At 47.9% G+C, this 18,979-nt stretch overlaps 1 protein-coding gene across 11 annotated transcripts in view; it reads left to right on the top strand.

Annotated features, from left to right (window-relative positions):
- The window catches only part of DNAH1 (dynein axonemal heavy chain 1), a 70,384-nt gene that overhangs the window by 9,912 nt on the left and 41,493 nt on the right, over positions 1–18,979 (top strand). For all 11 annotated transcript variants that reach the window (XM_074344755.1, XM_074344760.1, XM_074344757.1 and 8 more), the window contains 8 exons: positions 12,234–12,391; positions 13,232–13,443; positions 14,138–14,436; positions 15,893–16,043; positions 16,792–16,985; positions 17,080–17,305; positions 17,788–17,907; positions 18,285–18,367. In XM_074344755.1, coding sequence (XP_074200856.1) covers positions 12,234–12,391; positions 13,232–13,443; positions 14,138–14,436; positions 15,893–16,043; positions 16,792–16,985; positions 17,080–17,305; positions 17,788–17,907; positions 18,285–18,367 — 1,443 coding nt within the window. The remainder of the gene's footprint in view (positions 1–12,233; positions 12,392–13,231; positions 13,444–14,137; positions 14,437–15,892; positions 16,044–16,791; positions 16,986–17,079; positions 17,306–17,787; positions 17,908–18,284; positions 18,368–18,979) is intronic.

Genomic DNA, 18,979 nt, shown 5'->3' with positions numbered 1-18,979 from the left:
CCTGAATATAGTCCAAATACTATATTCAAAAGTTGATTTAGTTCTTCCACCCACTTCCGTGCGATATATTCATTTGATGAACTGTAGCTTGGTCCATTTATAAATATAAAGAAATATGTATATATATAGAATATATAGGAAATATATGTACTATGTATAACATGTATATTATATATTATAATATATGCATACATAGTTATATATAACATAATGTAATGTATCTACATTATATATAATATGTATATATTAAATATATAGAGAATATATATACATATGTATATGTTTCTTTCTATATATATAATACCCACATATATAAAATATACTCACTAATGCATATGATCTGTCACTCTTCACCCCTATTCCTTCTGTCCTATTCACATTTCCTATCTTTTCTACCCTATTCCCACCACATGCCAATAGGTAACCAATATCACTAGTTTCTGGCTTTCCTTTCTATATTTCTTTTTGCACAAATGATATTTTCATATATATTTTCTTATTCCCCCTTCTTACATGAGTAGCAGCCCACTATAGATACTCTTTTGCATTTTGCCTTTTTCATTTTCAGTAAGTACATCCTGGGAATCAATCCTTATCAGTGCATTGATGTCCTTCATTCTTTTTCACAGCTGCATAGTAATCTATTGTGTGGGTGTACCGTCTACCATGACTTACTCAACCATTTTCTCATATATAGGCATTTAGGTAATTTCCAGTATTTTGCAATTACAAATAATGGTACAATGACCTCGTGCATTTGTATATTCATACTGATGGAGGGGTAGCTTTAGGGTAAACTCTGAGAAGTGGAATTGCTGGTCAAAAGATAAGTACATACGTAATTTTGTTAGGTATCACCAAATTTCCTTCCATAATGATTGTATCATTTTGCATGCCCCCTAGCCATATGACAGAGTGCCTGTTTCCCCACAGCTTTGCCAAGAGCATGTTGTTAGACTGTTTAATTTTTTGCCAGTCTGGAGGGTAAGTCTGTAAGTGTTATAAATGAGGTTGGATGTCTTTTCAACCTTTTCATATGATTAAGAGCAATTTTTATATCTTTTTGTGATTTGTCTGTTCATATTTTTTTCACTTAGAGTTTTGGCTTTTTTCCCTTCTAATTTTAAGAGTTCATTATATAGTAGGGACACTGATCCTTTATCTATGATATATGTTGTAAATATTTTCTCCTCACTTGTTAGTTTTATTTGGACTTTGCTTATGGTAATTTTTGCAATATAACTTTAAAAATACTTATGTAAACAATGTTATTAATTATTTCTTCTATTATATCTGGATTTTGAGTCACAGTTAGAAAGCCTTTCCCTATATCAAGGTTTTCTTCTAGAACTTGTATGGCTTTGTGTTTTTGCCTTTTATAACCTTGATTCATCCTTATGTATGGTGTGTGGTATGGCTCCAATTTTATCTTTTTCCAAATGACTAGCATTTACTAAATTGTTTATTAAATACTCATCAGCCTCTACTGAAACCGCCATCTTTGGCCCAGTGATTTGAGATGCCACCTTTGTCATAACACTGATTTCCGTATGTACTTGGGTCTATTTCTGGAGTTTCTATTCTATTCCATTGTTCTGTTTGTCTGTTTGCATATAACTTGTACTCGTACTACAGTTTCAATTACAGATGTTTTACAGTATGTTTTAATGTCATGTAGGGCCAGGCCCCCTTTGTAGTTTTTCCCTTTTAGTGTTTTCCTGGCTATACTTGCACATTTATTTGTTTTAAATTATATTTTAAAAATTGTGGTAAAACATACATAATACAAAATTCATCTTTTTAACCATTTCTTAGTGTACAGCTCAGCGGCATTAAGTACCTCCACATTGTTGTCCAACCATCACTACCATCCACCCACAGAACTTTGCTCATCATCCCAAAGTGAAACTCTGCACCCTTTGAAATGTAAGATCCCATTCCCCTGTCCACCAGCCCCTGGCAACTGCTACTCCACTTTCTGTCTCTATGACTTTGACCACCCTGAGCACCTCACACGAGTTGAATCATTACATTATTTGTCCTTTTGTGACTCCTCCTTTCACTTAGCATAATGCCTTCCAGGTTCATCCATGTCATAGCACATGTCAGGATTCCCTTACTTTTTAAGGCTGAGTAATATTCCATTGTAAGTATATGCCACATTTTGCGTATCCATTCATTTGTTGATGGACACTTGATTGCTTCCCTCTTTTGGCTATTGTGAATAATGCTGCTGTGAACATGGGTGTACAAAGATTTCTTCATGTCCCTGCTTTCTGTTCTTTTGAGTATAAACCCCAAAGTGGAATTACTACATCATGTGGTAATTCTATTTGCTGTTGTTTAGTTTATTTCATAATCCTAAACTTAACTCTGTAATCCAGCTAGTCTTGGAGGAGGGGATAAGGAAAACATGAACTCAGAAAACTGCAGTGAGAGCACAAAGATTATAGGCTGTTATGAGCAAATGGGAGAAGGAATGGTCTGGTGGTTAAGATAAAATACAAGACAAATTTATTAGAGTTATTCATAGTCTGCAATGGTGGGCTGCATGCTGGTCTTGCCGTTCTTGGACCAAAAGCACTCCTGGTTTTCACAGTTTTCCTGCCCCCATTTGCCCTGCCAAAGGCCACATGCTTACCACCCAACCACTCAGTCTTGGTAGTGTAGATGAAAACTGGGAACAATTTATGTGGGTCCAGAATTTGCCATGGACAAAATGCTAGGACCCATATCCTTCAGGATGATGCTCAGTAGATGACTTGCTGCCAGTGCCACTGCGGCATGTGAGGTCACCACCCTGATACATAAACCCTGGAATAATTCTGTGAGAGTGGGAACCTTTATAACCAAATCCTTTCTCCTCACTGCTCAGAAAACTGAAGTTTTCTGCTGTCTTTGGAACTTGGTCTGCAAACAGCTCAAAGCAGGCATGGCCCAAGGGCTCGCATCAACAGTGAATATTGAAGAACACTGTGGAGTTGACCACGGTGGGGTGGTGCAGGTTGGTTCTGGGTGACATTGGTGACGTCGGAAGAGCCGTATTTTTAATTTTTTGAAAAACCACTATGCTGTTTTCCATAGCAGCTGCACAATTTTAAATTCCCACCAGCAGCATGAGGGTTCAAATTTTTCTCTATCTTCACTGATGCCTGTTACGTTCTTATTTTTTTTCTTGATAATAACCATCTTAATGGGTGTGAAGTGACATCTCATTGTGATTTCTATTTGTGTTTTTCTAGTGATTAGTGATGCTGAGCATCTTTTCATGTGCTTTTTGGCTTTTGTATATTCCTCTTTGGAGAAATGTCTATTCAAATTATTTGCCTATATTTGAATACAGTTGTTTGTTTTTTGTTGTCGAGTTTTAGGAGTTCTTTATATATTTTGAATATCAGTCCCTTATCAGATACATGATTTGCAGACATTTTTTTCCCATTCCTTGGGTTGCCTTTTTATTCTTTTAATAGCATCCTTTGTGTAACTAGGACACAAAGTTTTTCATTTTGGTGAAGTGCAATTTGTCTATTTTGGCTTCATGTATAAGAAATCACCAAATCCCATCTCATGAAGCTTTCTCCCATGTGTTCTTTTAAGAGTTTTACAGTTTTAGCTCTTACGTTCAGATTTTTGATCTATTTTGAGTTAAATTTAGTATATGGTCTTAGGTAAGGGTCCAACTTCATTGTTCTACATGTGAATACCCCGTTTTCCTAGCACAATGTGTTGAAAAGCCTCCTTTTCCCCATTGAGTGATGTTGGCACCCTTGTTGAAAAATCATTTGACTGTGTATGCAATGGTTTATTTCTGGGCTCTCTATTCTTTTCCATTGGTCCATCAGTCTGTCTTTATGCCAGTATCACACTATTTTGATTACTGTAGGTTTGTAGTAAGTTTTGAAATTGAGAGATATGTCCTCCCACTTTGCTCTTTTTTAAGATTGTTTTGGCTATTTGGGGTCCCTTGAGATTCCATATAATTTGGATGGATTTTTCTATTTCTGCAGAAAAAGTTGTTGGAATTTTGATAGGGATTTTGCATGTTTGTTTTCCTGTGTGAGCTTTAGTATCAACTTGTCTAGCTCTATTTTTTAAAAAGCTTGATATTTTTATTGGAATTACATTATACACACACACACGTGTGTGTGTGTGTGTGTGTGTGTGTGTGTGTATGGATTGTGTTATATTTTTAAATTACCTTAGGTATAGCTGACGTCTTTAGGATTCTGAACTGTCCTATCCAAGAACAAGAAATGTTCGTCCATTTGTTCAAGTCACTTCTGTCTTTTAGGAGTGCTTTTAAGTTTCTCTTCAGGTAGGTTTTACATATTTCTCACTAAGTATTTTATTTTCTTTGTTGCTATTAAAATGGGCTTTCTCTACTATTACATCTATTGTTTTCTTTATGATAATTTGTATCTTGTTACTTTATGAAGATGATTTAATGGTTGAGTTTATTATGATTTCTCTAGGGCTTTCTAAGTGCACATTATCTGTAAACAGATAGTTTTACTTATTATTTTCTAACTCTTATTCCTCTAATTACTTTCTATTGTCTAATTGCATTTTCTAATATCTCTAGTACACTGTTGAATAGTCCTGGAGATGGTAGACATCCTTATCTTGTTCATAACATTAGTGGAAATTACTTTAGTGTTTCCCCCTTAAGAAAATGCTAGCTTTAGGATTTTATTTTTTTTAATAACGTATCCATTGATTTCTATTTTCTTAAATTTTTTTTGTCACAGGCTTTTTAAGTACCGATGGAGATAATCATATGTTTATCTCCTTAAATCTATTAACATGGTAAATTACATTAATTATATTAATTGATTTCCTAATATTGAAACAACCTTGGAGTCCTTTAATAAATCCTACTTAGCTATGGTGTATAATTTTTTAATGTGCTATTAGGTTGGTTAATATACTATTTAGAAGTTTTGCATTGATATGTGATGTTGGTCTGACTTGTGATTTCTTTGGCTTGTTAATTTAAAAAATATAGGATTTAGATTTATTAATTTGATCGACTGTTTTCTACATCCACCTCAATTTCTGCTTTTATTTTTATTATTTCCTTCCTTGTGCTTTCTTTTGGCTTATGTTTTATGTTTATAGTTTGTGCACGTGTGGCTTTGTATGTTCTAGGAATTTAATACAGTTACTTACATTCTTGTTGATTAATGTGTTTAAGTCTATGAATTTTCTTCTGATAACTGCTTTAAAAATACAGTAGTCCATAAATTCTGATATGTAGCATTTCATTTTTTAAATTTCAAAAATTTGGTTTTTATTTCCCATTTTATTAAAGAGTTTAATGTAAGGTTTTAGAATTTTCCATGGGGAAGGACTTGTTAAAGTGTTTCATTAATAATTTATAGTTTTGTTGCACTGAGATCAGAGAATGTTATTTATAATATTTCTACTGTGTAGAACTTGCTGATGTTCTCTTTGTGATAGTATGTAATCAGTGTTTGTGAATGTTCCATTTGCACTTGAGAAGAGGTTAAAGCTGAGCATTTTTACACTAGGTTTTTACACTAGACATTTTTATACTAGGCAGTGTGAAAGGACTAAAGTGTATATGCCAAGTAAGTAACCTGGGGGAAACTTAGCAAGGCCAGTTCATTCAGGTTGCTCTTGGCCTTCCTCCATCTTGGAGCCAAGGATGTCCCTTTTCTCCAGGTGCGGAGAGGGCACCTCTCACAGGAGGGTCTTATGACCTGCTTCAGGGGAAGGTCAGAGAATCCTTCCTGCACCTGTTGTTTCTCAGGAACATTCTATGCCAAGGTACCATATTCTGGCTAGTGTGTCCTGAACCTCATCAATCTCTTGGTTGGTTGAAGCTCCTTTTCTAGTAGATTCCTCATAAAAGGTTCAAGGGTATAGTGTTCCTAGAGTTCTTGCATGTTTAAAACTTGAAAGAGAACTTGACTGGATATAAAAATTCTTAGTTTATGCTTTTCACTTCTTGAGTTTTTTAACACTATTCTCTTGTTGCCTTGCTTTGTATGCTGCTTTTGAGACATCTGATGTCAGTCTAGGTCCCCTTCCCATGTAAGTTGTTTGATTTTTTTGTTTTAATTTCTAAAGTCTAATAATTTTACTAGGGTATGTCTGGGTATTTTTTCCAAAGTACACAGTGGGCTTTTTAAAAATGTAAGTTCAGATATTCTTTTATTTCTGGAATTTTTTCTTGAGTTGTAGTTATTTGATTATTTTATTTTGGCAGAGGGGGAGGTAAATTACATTTATTTATTTTTGGAGGAGGTACTGGGGATCAAACCCAAGACCCTGTGCATGCTAAGCATGTTCTCTACCACTTGAGCTATACCCTCTCCCCTGGAGTTGTAGTTAAATATTAGTTCTGTTCCATTGTTTTGTTTCTCTTCATCAGAGATTCTATTATTTATCTCTATCTATCTATGTATCATGTTGCTGTTTCTTTGCCTATTTCTAATTCAACTATTTTCTGATACTTTTCTATACTGTCTTTTTCTCATTTTCATTCTCTTGGTTACATTCCTGACTTTCTTCAATGTATTTTATTACTTTTTTTATTTGATTCCATTCTCCTTGGATACCCTGTAATTTAGCTTTCCTTCATGAGATAATTTTGTTTCTTCCTTTTTTTCCCTGAGTCCAATTAAGTATCTTTTCTTCCTGTTATTTGCCTATTTCTGTGTTTTATTTTTTCGTATGCCCAAATACTTGTTTGAAGAGATTTAGTTTGAAGTATTGTATTAGTTTTCTTCTGCTTTGTCTTTTTTTTTTTTTTTTTTTTGTGAGGGATAGGGGAGAATTTTCATCAGTTAAGGTGTTTTCTTTTTTTCGTATAGTAGCTTTATATAAATGTAGTCTACTTTTACCTACTCATTTCATGAATTTGGAATGATGTACATGTTTCCTAGTTCCAGGGCTCCCTCTTCTGTTACTGGAGCAAAATTTTTTTTGTTTGTTTTTTTAAAAAAATAAATGGCGCTGTGTGTGAGTGTGTGTGTGTGTTGAGGGGAGGGATTGTGTGTCCTCCAAGTTTTCTGAATTCTCTTCTTACAGGATTTTTTCACTTTTGCTTATTTCCCCCTTATCCTCTAGTCTCCAAAGGATTCCTCTTTCCTTTTTCCTTCCCCTCTCATAAGTCATACCTTTCAGAGGATGCTACCTCGAACACATGCAGCTAAGTCCCTTCCTGGTAGTAAGTGCTCTGATTTACCAGGACTCTTGTTCAGTATTTTTACTGTTAGGAGAGACATTCTCTTTCTGGAAGGATTTTATTTTATTTTATTTTGACATACTAAACTTTATTTATTTATTTAATTCTTACTTTTTATTGAACTGTTGTTGATTTATGATGTTAATTTCAGGTGTACAGCAAGGTGATTCAGTTATACATATACATACACATTTATATATATTTTCAGATTCTTTTCTGGAAGGTTTTTAGATCATTCTCGGGGATACCATACTTCCCTCTCCTGCACAATTTTTCTCAGACTGCCCTTGTTCTCCATGGAGGCCTGCAGCTGGAATATGAGCGAGAGTACACTGAGAGTTGATGTTTATTTTTCTACTTAAAGATAACGTGACTTTGGGCATTCTCTTTATTCTAGTTATGCTAAAGGTGTAGGTTTGGGTAATATTATTCGTTCTTCTTTCTTTCCTTTTCTTTTTTTGAAAGTGTGCTGGGGGAGTTGAATTGATGTAACCATCGTTACCTAACCTTGGTTGTCCAGAATTCCATTTCTTGAGTTTCATATCATTTATAGTATCTTTGGCTATAAGTAACAAAGATGCTGGGCTTAGATTGGCTTAGAAAACAGGGAAACTCATTACTTTACCTGTAACAAGAAATTTGGTGCAGGACGTCCCAGGCTTGGGACATCAGGGCTTCCTTTGGTGTATACTAGCTTCGTCTTCAGGGAAGATGGCAACAGCAGTTTCAGAAGCACAAAGTCCAGGGTCTGTTGAGTCCCGGTGTGGATTGGATTCCCCATCCAATATGGCAGAATATGATGGAGGAAGCAGCTAGACAGATGGGGTTTTAGGAGAAGTCTGGCCTCTGACTCCATGGGGAACTTTGGCACACAAATGACACCACAGAGTTTGCCCTGAGGGAGACAGGACAAGGAGACTTGATTCTGTATCTCTGTATCAGTCGTTGGTCACAACTGGGTTGCGTCACCACTCTTAAACAGTTACCGTTGGGACAAACCCCACCACGATCAGCTGATTAGATAGACTGGTTGAGATGTACCCCTGGGGCTGGGGATGGTTCATCTTGCTCTACATCAAGTGAGAAAGGAGCAAATCCTGGAACAAGAATGAGATGCAGTTAGGAGACAATGGCAGGCAGCCAGCCATGTGTGTGGCAGATACCTGTCTTGTGCCAGGGTTGGGGCACGGTGGTGGTGACACCCCCAACAAAGGGCCCGCTCTCCCAGCTCTTGGTCTATCTAGGAAGAAAGGCAATGAGAAAGCTGGGTTATCTGGGGTTCTGAGGTACTGTGACCACTGAGCAAGGTAAGGAAATAGAGATGTCTCAGAGGGGCTCCTTGACATCAGGTGGTGAGGGAAGTCTCGCTGGAGAGAACATTTGAGCTGAGGCCCATAATGTAAGGGGAGAAGAGGATTCTGATTGACACAGGTGTGGTGCCTCCTGAAGCCGAGAGGTGGGGACCTGTTGGTGGGACGTGAGGAGCAGTGGGAGTTCATGTGGTCAGACTGGAGCAGAGAGGGCAGCGGTGGCCAGGGAGACATCATTGGAGAGGGAGGTCGGACAGCAGTGTGTAGGTAATGATGAAGAGCACACTCAGGGGCCCACGGCGTGAGAGGAACCAGTGGAGGGCCTTGAGCAGAGGACTGGCTTGACCACTGACACATTTAAAATATCCTTTTTTTTCTCTGCCAAGTGGAGCATGGGTTGTAAGAGGGCAACAGGGGAGGCAGGGAGGTCAGTGAGGAGACTAACTCTATCATTCAGGCTGGAGACGGTGGTGCAGGCTGGAGGCTGGGGCCAGGGCCATGGCTGAGGAGCAGGAGAGAAACAGATCTGTTTAGGGGTTTTTTTGAGGTGGAACCAGAGACCGGCCCTTGGGTGAATGTGCCAAGTGCACACCCAGCAGAGGAGGAGGCAGCATGGCTCACCCAGGTTTGGCTTAATCAGCTGGGTGCGTGCTGCTGCTGATGGAGCTGAGGGAGACTGGGGAGGGGCGGGTGTGGGCCGGGGTGGGGGGCAAGGAAGGCTTGATCTGGCATCGGGGGAGACCTCCCAGCGGAGATGTTGAGTGGGCTGTGGACACATGAGGGGAGATTTGCAGGTTCTCAGTGACTTCATGGACTGGGTGAGCTCCCCTGAGGAGAAGGAGTAGCCAGAGAAGGGGAAGGGTCTCAGGGCTGAGTCCCTGACAAGCCAACCATAGCAGTCAAGGAGGTGAGGGCAGAAGGGGAGCTGTGTGGAGAAAGCAGTGCAGGAATGGGGAGGGAGCCTCTGAGTCAAAGTGCTGAATGTCCAGTGAGCTGAGGACATCAGTGACCTCTGCTGGGACAAGGCTGGGACGACGACATGCTCAGCTGGCATGGCCTTGTAGGTTGGGGAGGAGAGACTGGGAAGTGAGAGAGAGAAGAGGGCTAACTTTGTCATAAAGGGACAAAAAGAGATGGAAAAACCACAGGAGGGATTGCAGCCGAGGGACCATTCCTAATGATGGGAGACACCAGAGTGTGTGGGGGTCACTGGCAGGGGCCGGCAAAAGCAGGAGGGACTGAGGTGGCTGGAAAGAGGCGGAGCCAGTGGGGCCCAGATCTAAGGGAGGCTTGTGATGGGCCTGCCTTCTATTGTAGGGGAAGGAGTGTCCAGAAAACAGGCCAGTTCTCGAGTGGGCAGGTGGGCGGAGATGACGTTGTTTATGTCTGTTGGGTTCTGACTTTGGGGTGAAGTATGAGGCAGTCATCCCTCTGGAGTGGATGGGCAAGTGTGGGGTTTGCAGAGAAGGTGAGAAAGTCTCTTCTAGGTTTGGGGGATGGAGTGCATTTCTAGGCCATATTGAGAGCCTTTTGAAGGTGAGACCTGTCCCCTGCCTGTGAAATTCTCCAGCAAAGTCCCTCTGTTCTGGTGAAACGTGGGCTGCAGGCAGTTGAGATTTCCTGGTGGTGTAGTTACCAGAGCTGAGGTGGTCAGGATCTCAGAGGTGGGATGGAGGGAGACATAATGGAAGGGATGATGTCGAGGAACAGAGAGGCTGTCCATAGGGAGGGGGGAGCCCAGTCAGGTGCCCGGCACAGAGTGGCATACAGGGAACATGTGCTCGGTAAGTGCGTGATGAATGAATGAATGAGTGAATGAAGTGCCTTCAGAGGGTCTGCCTGTGTGAAGAGCATGGAGATGATGTGCAAGCTTACCCCAGGCCCAGTGTTCTGGACCTCAGAGCCTAGCTTAGGGGTGAGGTGGAGGGTCACCTGGGGTCACCCACCTTTGGGCTCAGTCATGGTGTCACAGCCACCTTACTTAGCCTGGGTTCTCAGCACCAGTCTTCCAGGTGCTGACACACTGTAGGCACCCAGTAAACATTTGCTAAATGAAAGCAAAGGAACTCTGTGGCAAGTGCCCCTGTAGAGCCCTGAGCTACAGGCAGCGGGTAGGCAGCACTCCAGTGCTTCCAGGCCCAGGGCTCCCTGCCCCATACCTCTATTGCTCTGGGGCCTGCCCTTGACTCTCAGGGACTGGCATTGGCAACGGAAGATGGATATGTTCCTGAACAGAAACCAGCATAGGTGTAGAGTAGGGACTAGTGGGCAGGCTGCAGTGGGGCTGAGCCAGCCATTGGGCAGAGTGTCTGAGTGGCCAGTTTGGGGGAACAGAGGCTTTTTCCAAGTGTTTCATGGCTGACTTCTAGTATCTTCACTGCCTCACTGTTTACCCAGCAGACCCTCAGTGGGAGCCTGCCGGGCACCAGGCTCTGGGCCTCCCAAGGGCAGGGCCTCCACTCCTCCAGAAACGTGGTGTCACCTCCCCATTTCCCGGGGAGGAGCCTGAGGCCTAGCGGATCGGGTCACTTGCCCACTCTTGCTCCATTAGTGAAAGGCCAGACCACCAAGCCCTTTCCTCATGATCCATGCCACCTGCGTCCACATCCTAGCTGGGGTGTGAGAACCAGGAAGGTGAGGATGCAGAGAGTGATTGAAACCCAGGGCCAGGAGGTGAAAGTCAGGAGTGGCTTCTTAGAGGAAGTGGCACCTGAGCTGAGCCTGTGGGGCTGGGAAGGAGAGAAACACAGAAAGAGAGGACAGGCCAGGTGAAGGATGCTGTGGATCAGAGTGGGGCTCTGGGATAGCATGGGCCTCCTCCCATCAGCCTTCACAGCTGGTCACATGGGGCTCTGAGCCACAGACATGCTTTTGTTCATTTTGTTATGTATGCACTTAACACCTGTGTACTGGGAATCCCTTAGAATACCAGGCCCTGTCCCAGGATTTGCAGGAGTGACCATGAGATGGACACAACCTTCCCTCACACTGTCCCTCACCCTGTGCTCACGGACCAGTGGGGAGCAAGAGTATAGAGACGGGAAGCACTTGGGAGCATAGATGGGGCGTGCCGTCATCCAGAGAGGGCAAAATATGCTCAGGACAGAAACCCGAAGGGAGGACCCTGGCTGGTCAGTAGGGGCTGGATCAATCAGAATGTGGCCACTAGAGGGGACAGTGTACGCAAAGGCTCTGAGGTGAGTGAGAACTCGGTGCCTCCAGGAACTGAGGGCTGCCTATGGTTGGAGCTGGGTGGGAACAGGACAGCGGCTTGAGAGGAGGGTAAGGAGGGGCCAGAGCCAGCTAGAAGGGCCTCTTGGGTCCCAGTAAGAGGTTTGGCTTTACCCTAGAACCCAAGGGACCCAGGGATGGATTTTAAGCCAAAAAAAAATGTGATCAGATTTGAGTTCTGTGGGTAGGTGTAGGAGTGAAGGGACCAAGCCCTAGGGATGACACTGAGAAGTGGGAAGCAAAATGAGCAGACTCAGGGACTGATGTGACGCAGGGTTGAGGGGGTGGCATTAAAGAGGCACGACGAGTACTGGTGGTGGGGGGCTGGGTAGGAGGTGTGCCCATGAATGCAGAGAGGAGGCCCCAAACTCATGTCCCCAAGTCCACGGCAGAGCAGAGCCTGGGCCCCAGCTGGCCTGCAGCATGGAAACGGTGTGTGGAGCCCCCCTGACCCTGCTCTCTCCGGTCTCCATGGGCAGGGTTCTGGAGCACCTCAGCAGTCTGTGCAGAGAAGTGAGCCTGGACTATGAGCGCAGCATGAACAAGATCAACTTTGATAAAATTGTCTCCTCCAAGCCTGAGACATTCTCCTATGTGACCCTGCCTGATAAGGAGGAGGAGAAGGTGCCCAGGCAAGGTATGGCTGGACAAAGGCATTCCCATGGCCACACCCCTGTCCGAGCCCCTCCCACCCCTCCCTCTGGGGCCTATAAACCAACACCCACCTCTCCTGTCCCCAGCATTCCTCCCCTTTTTTCCCCAGCTGCCTGGAGAGCTGGGGGTGGGGGTTGGGGGTGGGTGGGGAGGAAGAAGGCTCTTTTAAGAACAGTGGTCTGAGTGGTATAGAAGCATCAGGGCAAATGTGGACTAGGAAAGGAATTGTCCAGAAGTGGTTGAAAAGAACTCTGATTTGCTGACCTACAGACTTATAGCCCTTTCTTTCTCCGGTAATGAGAGTAGGCTGGCATTGCTGCAGCCCCATTTGACCCATGGTAGACTGAGTCTCAAGAGTAGCACAAGCTCTCCTTACTTTGAGCTCCCTGATCCCTGCGAATTTCGTTTCCCAGCCCCAGCTTCCACGTGCATGAAGTGCCCTGGAAGCCGGGGTAGACTGTGGATTGTGGGCTCTCCCAGGGCCCTGGTGCCCACATCTTCCTTTCTTGGTGCTCCAGGGGAGGCCTCAGATTGGCTCCAGGGGTTGTGTGCAGGATGAGTGGGAGGGTGCGGGGAGGAAGCCCACAGTTCTCATCCACCTGGAAGGAGCCTGTGACCCACAGGGACCTGGAGGGAACTTGTTTACCCATCCCAGAGTGGGCACCTCACTGCAGGCCCTTGGGGTCCCCAGGTAAGCTGTGGGAAAGGAAGGGTTCTGGGGACATAGGCATCTCTTCCCTCCAGCAACACCCCTTAGATCTGCCTTGACCTCTGGTATGTCCAAGGCCATACTGACGCTGGCCCTTGGCATCCACCCCCGCAGGGTTGGTGAGTGTCCCCAAGTACCCCTTCCAGGAACAGAAGTCGGACTTCACCTTTGTATCCCTGCTTACACGGTCGGAGGTCATCACAGCCCTCAGCAAGGTGCGGGCCGAGTGCAACAAGGTGACTGCCATGTCCCTGTTCCATTCAAGCCTCTCCAAGTACAGCCGTCTGGAGGAGTTTGAGCAAATTCAGTCACAGACCTTCTCCCAGGTGTGTGGGCATCCCGGGCACGGAGGGTGGCAGCGGGCCAGGGCCTCAGAGCTGATGGGCACAGAACAGGGGCCCCAGGAAGCTCAGGGTGAGGCTGTGAACCTGTGCTTTCCTTAAAACCAGCCCTTGTCTCTCCCTAGACCTTGTGGAGGCTGGGGTGGGCGCCAAGGGAGGTGGTTCATCTTGGAGAGAAAAGGAGAACCAGGCTGGGCTCCCTTTCCAGTCATCTTCCGTCCCAACACTGGTGGCCCCTGAAGCAGACTCCCGATCTTGAAAAGGGGAGCAAGAACCCTTGCACCCCCATATCTACCTGAAGATTGGAGGGGTAGGGGGTTGGTGGGCAGCCTTGTGGGAGACAGGTGCCAGCTGGCCTAGGAGGAAAGCTCCTCCTCTCGGCTCCACTCTGCGCCTCGGTCACTCTCTGTCTCTCTCTGCTTCCTTCTCTGTGTCTCTGTGTCTCTCCCTTGGCTGGAGGGAAAGCCCTGCTTCTGCTGCCCCTCCCTCCCCCCTTTCCCATCCCCGAGCAGCCCTGGTCCCCAGGGGTCACAGGGGGTGTTCGTTGGCCAGGCTTGACAGTAAGTTAGGGTGGGAGAGATCCCTCTGTGGTCATCTGACTCCACAGAGTCCCGAGCGTGGTGGCTGCGGGTAGTAGGCCCCTCGGTCAGCCGTGCGATACCACTTGTGGCTGTCACAGGTGCAGATGTTCCTCAAGGACAGCTGGATCAGCACACTCAAGGTGGCCATGCGCAGCAGCCTGCACGACATGAGCAAGGGCTGGTACAACCTGTACGAGACCAACTGGGAGGTATACCTCATGTCGAAGCTACGCAAGCTGATGGAGCTGCTCAAGTACATGCTGCAGGACACGCTGCGCTTCCTGGTGCAGGACTCGCTCACCAGCTTCTCGCAGTTTGTCAGCGATGCCTGCTGCAGTGTGCTGGACTGCACCGACGACATGGTCTGGGGTGAAGACTTAATCATCAGCCCCTACAGGTGGGGCACGGCTGGGCGGAGGCACCTGTCGACACCAGAACTGTTCCTTGTCAAGCGCTGGTGCTATGTTGGTGCTGGGTGCAGAGTCAGGGGACGGGGGCAGCCAAGGTCAGGGTGCCCAGCACTGCAGGGTCCTGGATGGCAGGGGGAGCCTGGCTCCCACCCTAGTTGCTGGGAATGTCCTACCAGCTGTGGCTGGCATGTCTTCTGGTGGCCTGCACCTCTCATCAGTCACTGAAATCCTCAGTGGAAAAAAAATTTTTTGAGTACTTGCCATGAACCAGGCAGGGTTCTAGGGGAACAAGAGGGGCATGGCCCCTGCCCTCACATGGGCACAGACAGCAAGCAAATAAATAATAGACAGTCATTGCTGATCTTGGCAGGGGCTGTGACAGACTGGGGCGGGGAGGAATTGCATGAGGGTCAGGGAGGTGGTGGCATCTGAGCCAAGAACTGACTGAGAGGAAATCAGCCGTGAGGAGATGCTGGGGAGGGGACACCAGGTGAAGGGACCAATGCATGCAGAGCCATGGAGGGGAGAAAGAACTTGGGGGCCTTGAGGAAGGGAAAGCCAGCAGCTACGGCTGGAGTGGGGAGGGCAAGGAGGGCTGGTGGACAACATGGGAGAGGTTGTAGGGACCAGGCCAGGTCACCCAGAGCCTCCTGGGGTCATGGTTGGGGGCTGGATTTATTCTAAGTATGGTCAGCAGCATCAGAGGGAAGTAACTATCCGCATTACATTCCAAAACCATGCTCTGGATTTGTGGGGACGAGTGAAGCAGAAGAGGAGTCAGACCAGGGCTCTTACCATTGTCTGGACAAGGGGTGAGGGGGCTGGGACTGACTGTGGGCAAATTTGGGGCAGTGCATGGGCTGCAGTGCTGGGCGGCCCGGCTGCAGGAGGACGTGTAGGGGGAGGCAAGTAGAGGAGGAGACAGGGCTGACTCCCAGGGTCCACCCCAGCACCGAGCCCTGGCGGGGCTGGTGGGAGTCAGTGGACACAGAATATCTGAGATGCCCATTAGAGGTTAGGGTGGTGAGTGATTGGCAGTCCAGAGCGCAGGTGGAGGCTTGTCTGTGGTCTAGGCTTGAGGGTTGTTGGCGTGTAACGGGCATCCGGAGCCAAGCATGGTGTGTTCCCAGGGAGAGCGTGGGCATCGCAAGTGCCCAGGGTCTGGCCAACCTGCCCTAATGACCTCTGGACCGCGTGGAGGTCCTCCCTCTCCCTGGTGCCCATAGGCCCCTGGAAAGGGGTAGAAACGGAGGAGGCTGTTTGGCTGGTCTGGGTATTTTTCTCTGGTAAGTGGGAGGTTTCTGGGAAAAGAGTAGAAGCAAATCTCGTGCATGGAGAAGCTCAAGAACCATCCTGCTGGAAGCAAAGTCTGAGGGCTGGGCCTCCCATGTGCAAGCCTCTTCGGGCCCCTGCCCACAGTCCACCCCGCTACTTCTCCCATAGGCCACGGAAGAATCCCCTTTTCATCGTGGACCTAGTGCTGGACACCTCAGGGGTGCACTACAGCACGCCGCTGGAGCAGTTTGAGACTTCTCTGCTTAACCTCTTTGACAAGGGCATCCTAGCCACCCACGCGGTGCCCCAGCTGGAGAAGGTACAGCCACGGTTAGAGGCCCGGGGCCCTCGTGCCAGGGTTGCCACAATGTCAGAGCACTTCAACTTAATAATGAGCCCACCACCTGGCTGGCGGTGTGCTCAGCCCTGTAATTCTTGAATAGCTCATTTAATCCTCACCACAAGCTGAACTGGGAACCATTAACATCCCCATTTTGTGGATGAGGCTTGGAGAAGTTTCGCCCAAGGTCATATAGCTGCTAAAAGTCAGACCTGCGACTTGAACTAGTCTCACTCACTCACTCCTGCCACAGGCGTGTGTGATCCAGATCCCACCCAGCTCCTGATCTCTCTTTTTTGCTCAAGATGTAGACATAGACCAACCTCCGAACTCGAGACCGCTTCTCAAAAGTCCCCATTCATCAGCACAGTTGTGCACAGTCCGCTACCCCAGGCCCAAGAGCCTCTATAACCCCTGTCCTCTCCTGCCTCTTTTGCTGGTCACTCAGAGCCATCAGTGACCTGGTTGCCCCATCTTTTCCTTTCTTTGGCATGGGGCTGAGCCAGATAAGACAGAGGAAGATGCTGCCCCTTGGTGGGCCCCTCGTCTTGTATTAGTCCCCAGCCCCTCTAAGAGACACGGAAGCAAACCCTCTCTCCTGCCCCCTTACCATGCTCTCCGTGCTTGGCCACACTGCTGCCCACTGTCTTTGGACCACACCTCCAACCTCTCTGCCCGCCTCCCCCATGGCTCATCCAGCTCTGTGCCCCTCCCCCCTCCTCTGCAGCTGGTGATGGAGGACATCTTCATCAGCGGCAACCCCCTGCTGGAGTCGGTGGGGCTTCACGAGCCGCTGGTGGAGGAGCTGCGGGCCATCATCGCCAACGCTATCCGCAAGTCCATGATCCCACTGCAGGCCTACGCCAAGGAGTACAGGAAGTACCTGGAGCTAAACAACAACGATGTGGCCACTTTCCTCAAGTGCGTGCGTGTCCTGAGTGTGTCCGCGTGTCTGTGTGACCCCTGCCAACCCTCTCACCACTCCCTGCCCCTCATGGGTGCCCACTGTCCACAGGGCCTCCCAGATGCAGTGCCCGTCAGCTGAGGAGGTGCGGGAGGTGGTGCTCACCCACCTGCAGGAGAAAGAGGTCCTGGACAGCTCGCTGCCCAGCAGCATCATCATTGGGCCCTTCTACATCAATGTCGACAACGTCAAGCAGAGCCTGTCCAAGAAGTGCAAGGCCCTGGCCACTTCCATGCTGGACATCCTGGCCAAGAACCTGCACAAGGAGGTGGATGATGTAAGTGCCCACCTGCCAGGCCGCAGCAACCACACCCACACGCCCCCTCACATACACAGTGAACTCCCACGAGCGAGGCTCATGGGTGTCTGCAGACATCCAAGCCTGTGAAAGTATCTGGAAGTCACCTTGCCTTGACCCTGCCTGGGGTCAAATGGGAGATCCTAGGAAGTGAGGGCTGCTATGTTTTTCCCTGGACTTAGAAAGACCTGGGAACCCCTCAGAGGACACCCTGAGTTGGGTCATTTTGTGGAGCTGAGAGTGTGCAGGTGCAGGTGGCTGGGGAGGGGAGAGCACGCTAGGTGGCCCTCAGCCCTGCAGTGAGCTGGCTGGGAGTGCCCTTTCTCAGGATGCACTGCAGGAGGTGGTGGAGTGGGGGCAGTTCCCTGTCCAGGGACACTGGAACCAAGAAGGAGGAGCAGGCCTCAGGGAAGGCAAGGGAAGGGCACGCGGCCTCCCTAGCGCCCTCTTCCTCCTGCCAGATTTGTGAGGAGTTCCGCAGCATCAGCCGCAAGATCTATGAGAAGCCCAACAGCATCGAGGAGCTGGCTGAGCTCCGTGAGTGGATGAAGGGCATCCCAGAGAAACTGGTGGGGCTGGAGGTGAGGCGGGCACATGGGGCCTGGGGGCTAGGGACAGGGGCTGGGAGAGCAGGAGCTGGGAGGCTGGGGGTGAGGTAGACACACAGAGGATGGGTGGGCTCTGAGGGTAATGAGACTGGGTGCACGATGGAGATTCAGAGCTGTGTGTCGGGGAGGTCAGGGAGGTGGAGGGTATGGTTAGGGGGCTGGAGGTTGGAGGTCTGGCGACCACGGCCCTTGGAGCCCTGAGCCCAATGCTGGCCTTGCATCCCACACCTCTGCCATTGCCCCAGGCCTCCTATCTCTGAAAGAGAGCAGCCTCTCCCTAGGACCCAACCACTCTGGGGAGCCCCCACTTCCTAAGCTCACATAGTACTCATCACTGCCTGTCCCTGCAGGAGCGGATCGTGAAGATCATGGATGACTACCAGGTCATGGATGAATTCCTTTACAACCTCAGCACAGATGACTTCAATGACAAGTGAGTGGGAGCTGGATTCCCACACCAGCCGGGTGGTGGAGAGGAGGAGGTGAGGGAGGAATTGCTGAGCCATGGCGGCCAAGGGCGATGCGGGCACACCAGCAATGCCCTGCGGAGATGCCAGAGGCCATGGCTTCACGCAGGCCAGGGCCAGGTGGCCAGTGGGGCAGAAGAAAATCACTTGGGCCTCTTGGTCGAGGGACTCTGGTGCCCCCCACCCTGTCTCCATTCTCTATTCTGTCATTGCCTGACACACATGTTCGCTGGGCCTGGGATACCCTTGCTTGTGGTTAGGGCCTTTGGAGGTCCTGGGGAACACAGAAAGAAGGCAGAGCCCAGCCCAGTGGTCAGTCCCTGGGGAGGAGCACTTGTTCCCACTCAGCTGAGGAGCCTCATGGGAAACAGCCTCAGATTGGGACCGCCCTACTGAGGCCCAGAGACCCCTTGACCGGCCTGCCTCACAGACAGGGATGCTTCCTGGTCACCAGGGCCTAGGAGAGATTGGCATTCTCCTGGGAGCCCTGCCCAGGGGCCCCAAGGCAGCTGCTTTCCCGAGCACTCATGGTGGGCCTACCCCAGGATCTGAAGCCCTAGGCCAGCTGCAGGCAGAAT

This window comes from Camelus bactrianus, chromosome 17, assembly GCF_048773025.1.
Source record: "Camelus bactrianus isolate YW-2024 breed Bactrian camel chromosome 17, ASM4877302v1, whole genome shotgun sequence".
In the NCBI taxonomy this organism is placed as follows: Eukaryota; Metazoa; Chordata; class Mammalia; order Artiodactyla; family Camelidae; genus Camelus; species Camelus bactrianus.
This window is presented reverse-complemented; position numbering and strand designations above follow the sequence as displayed.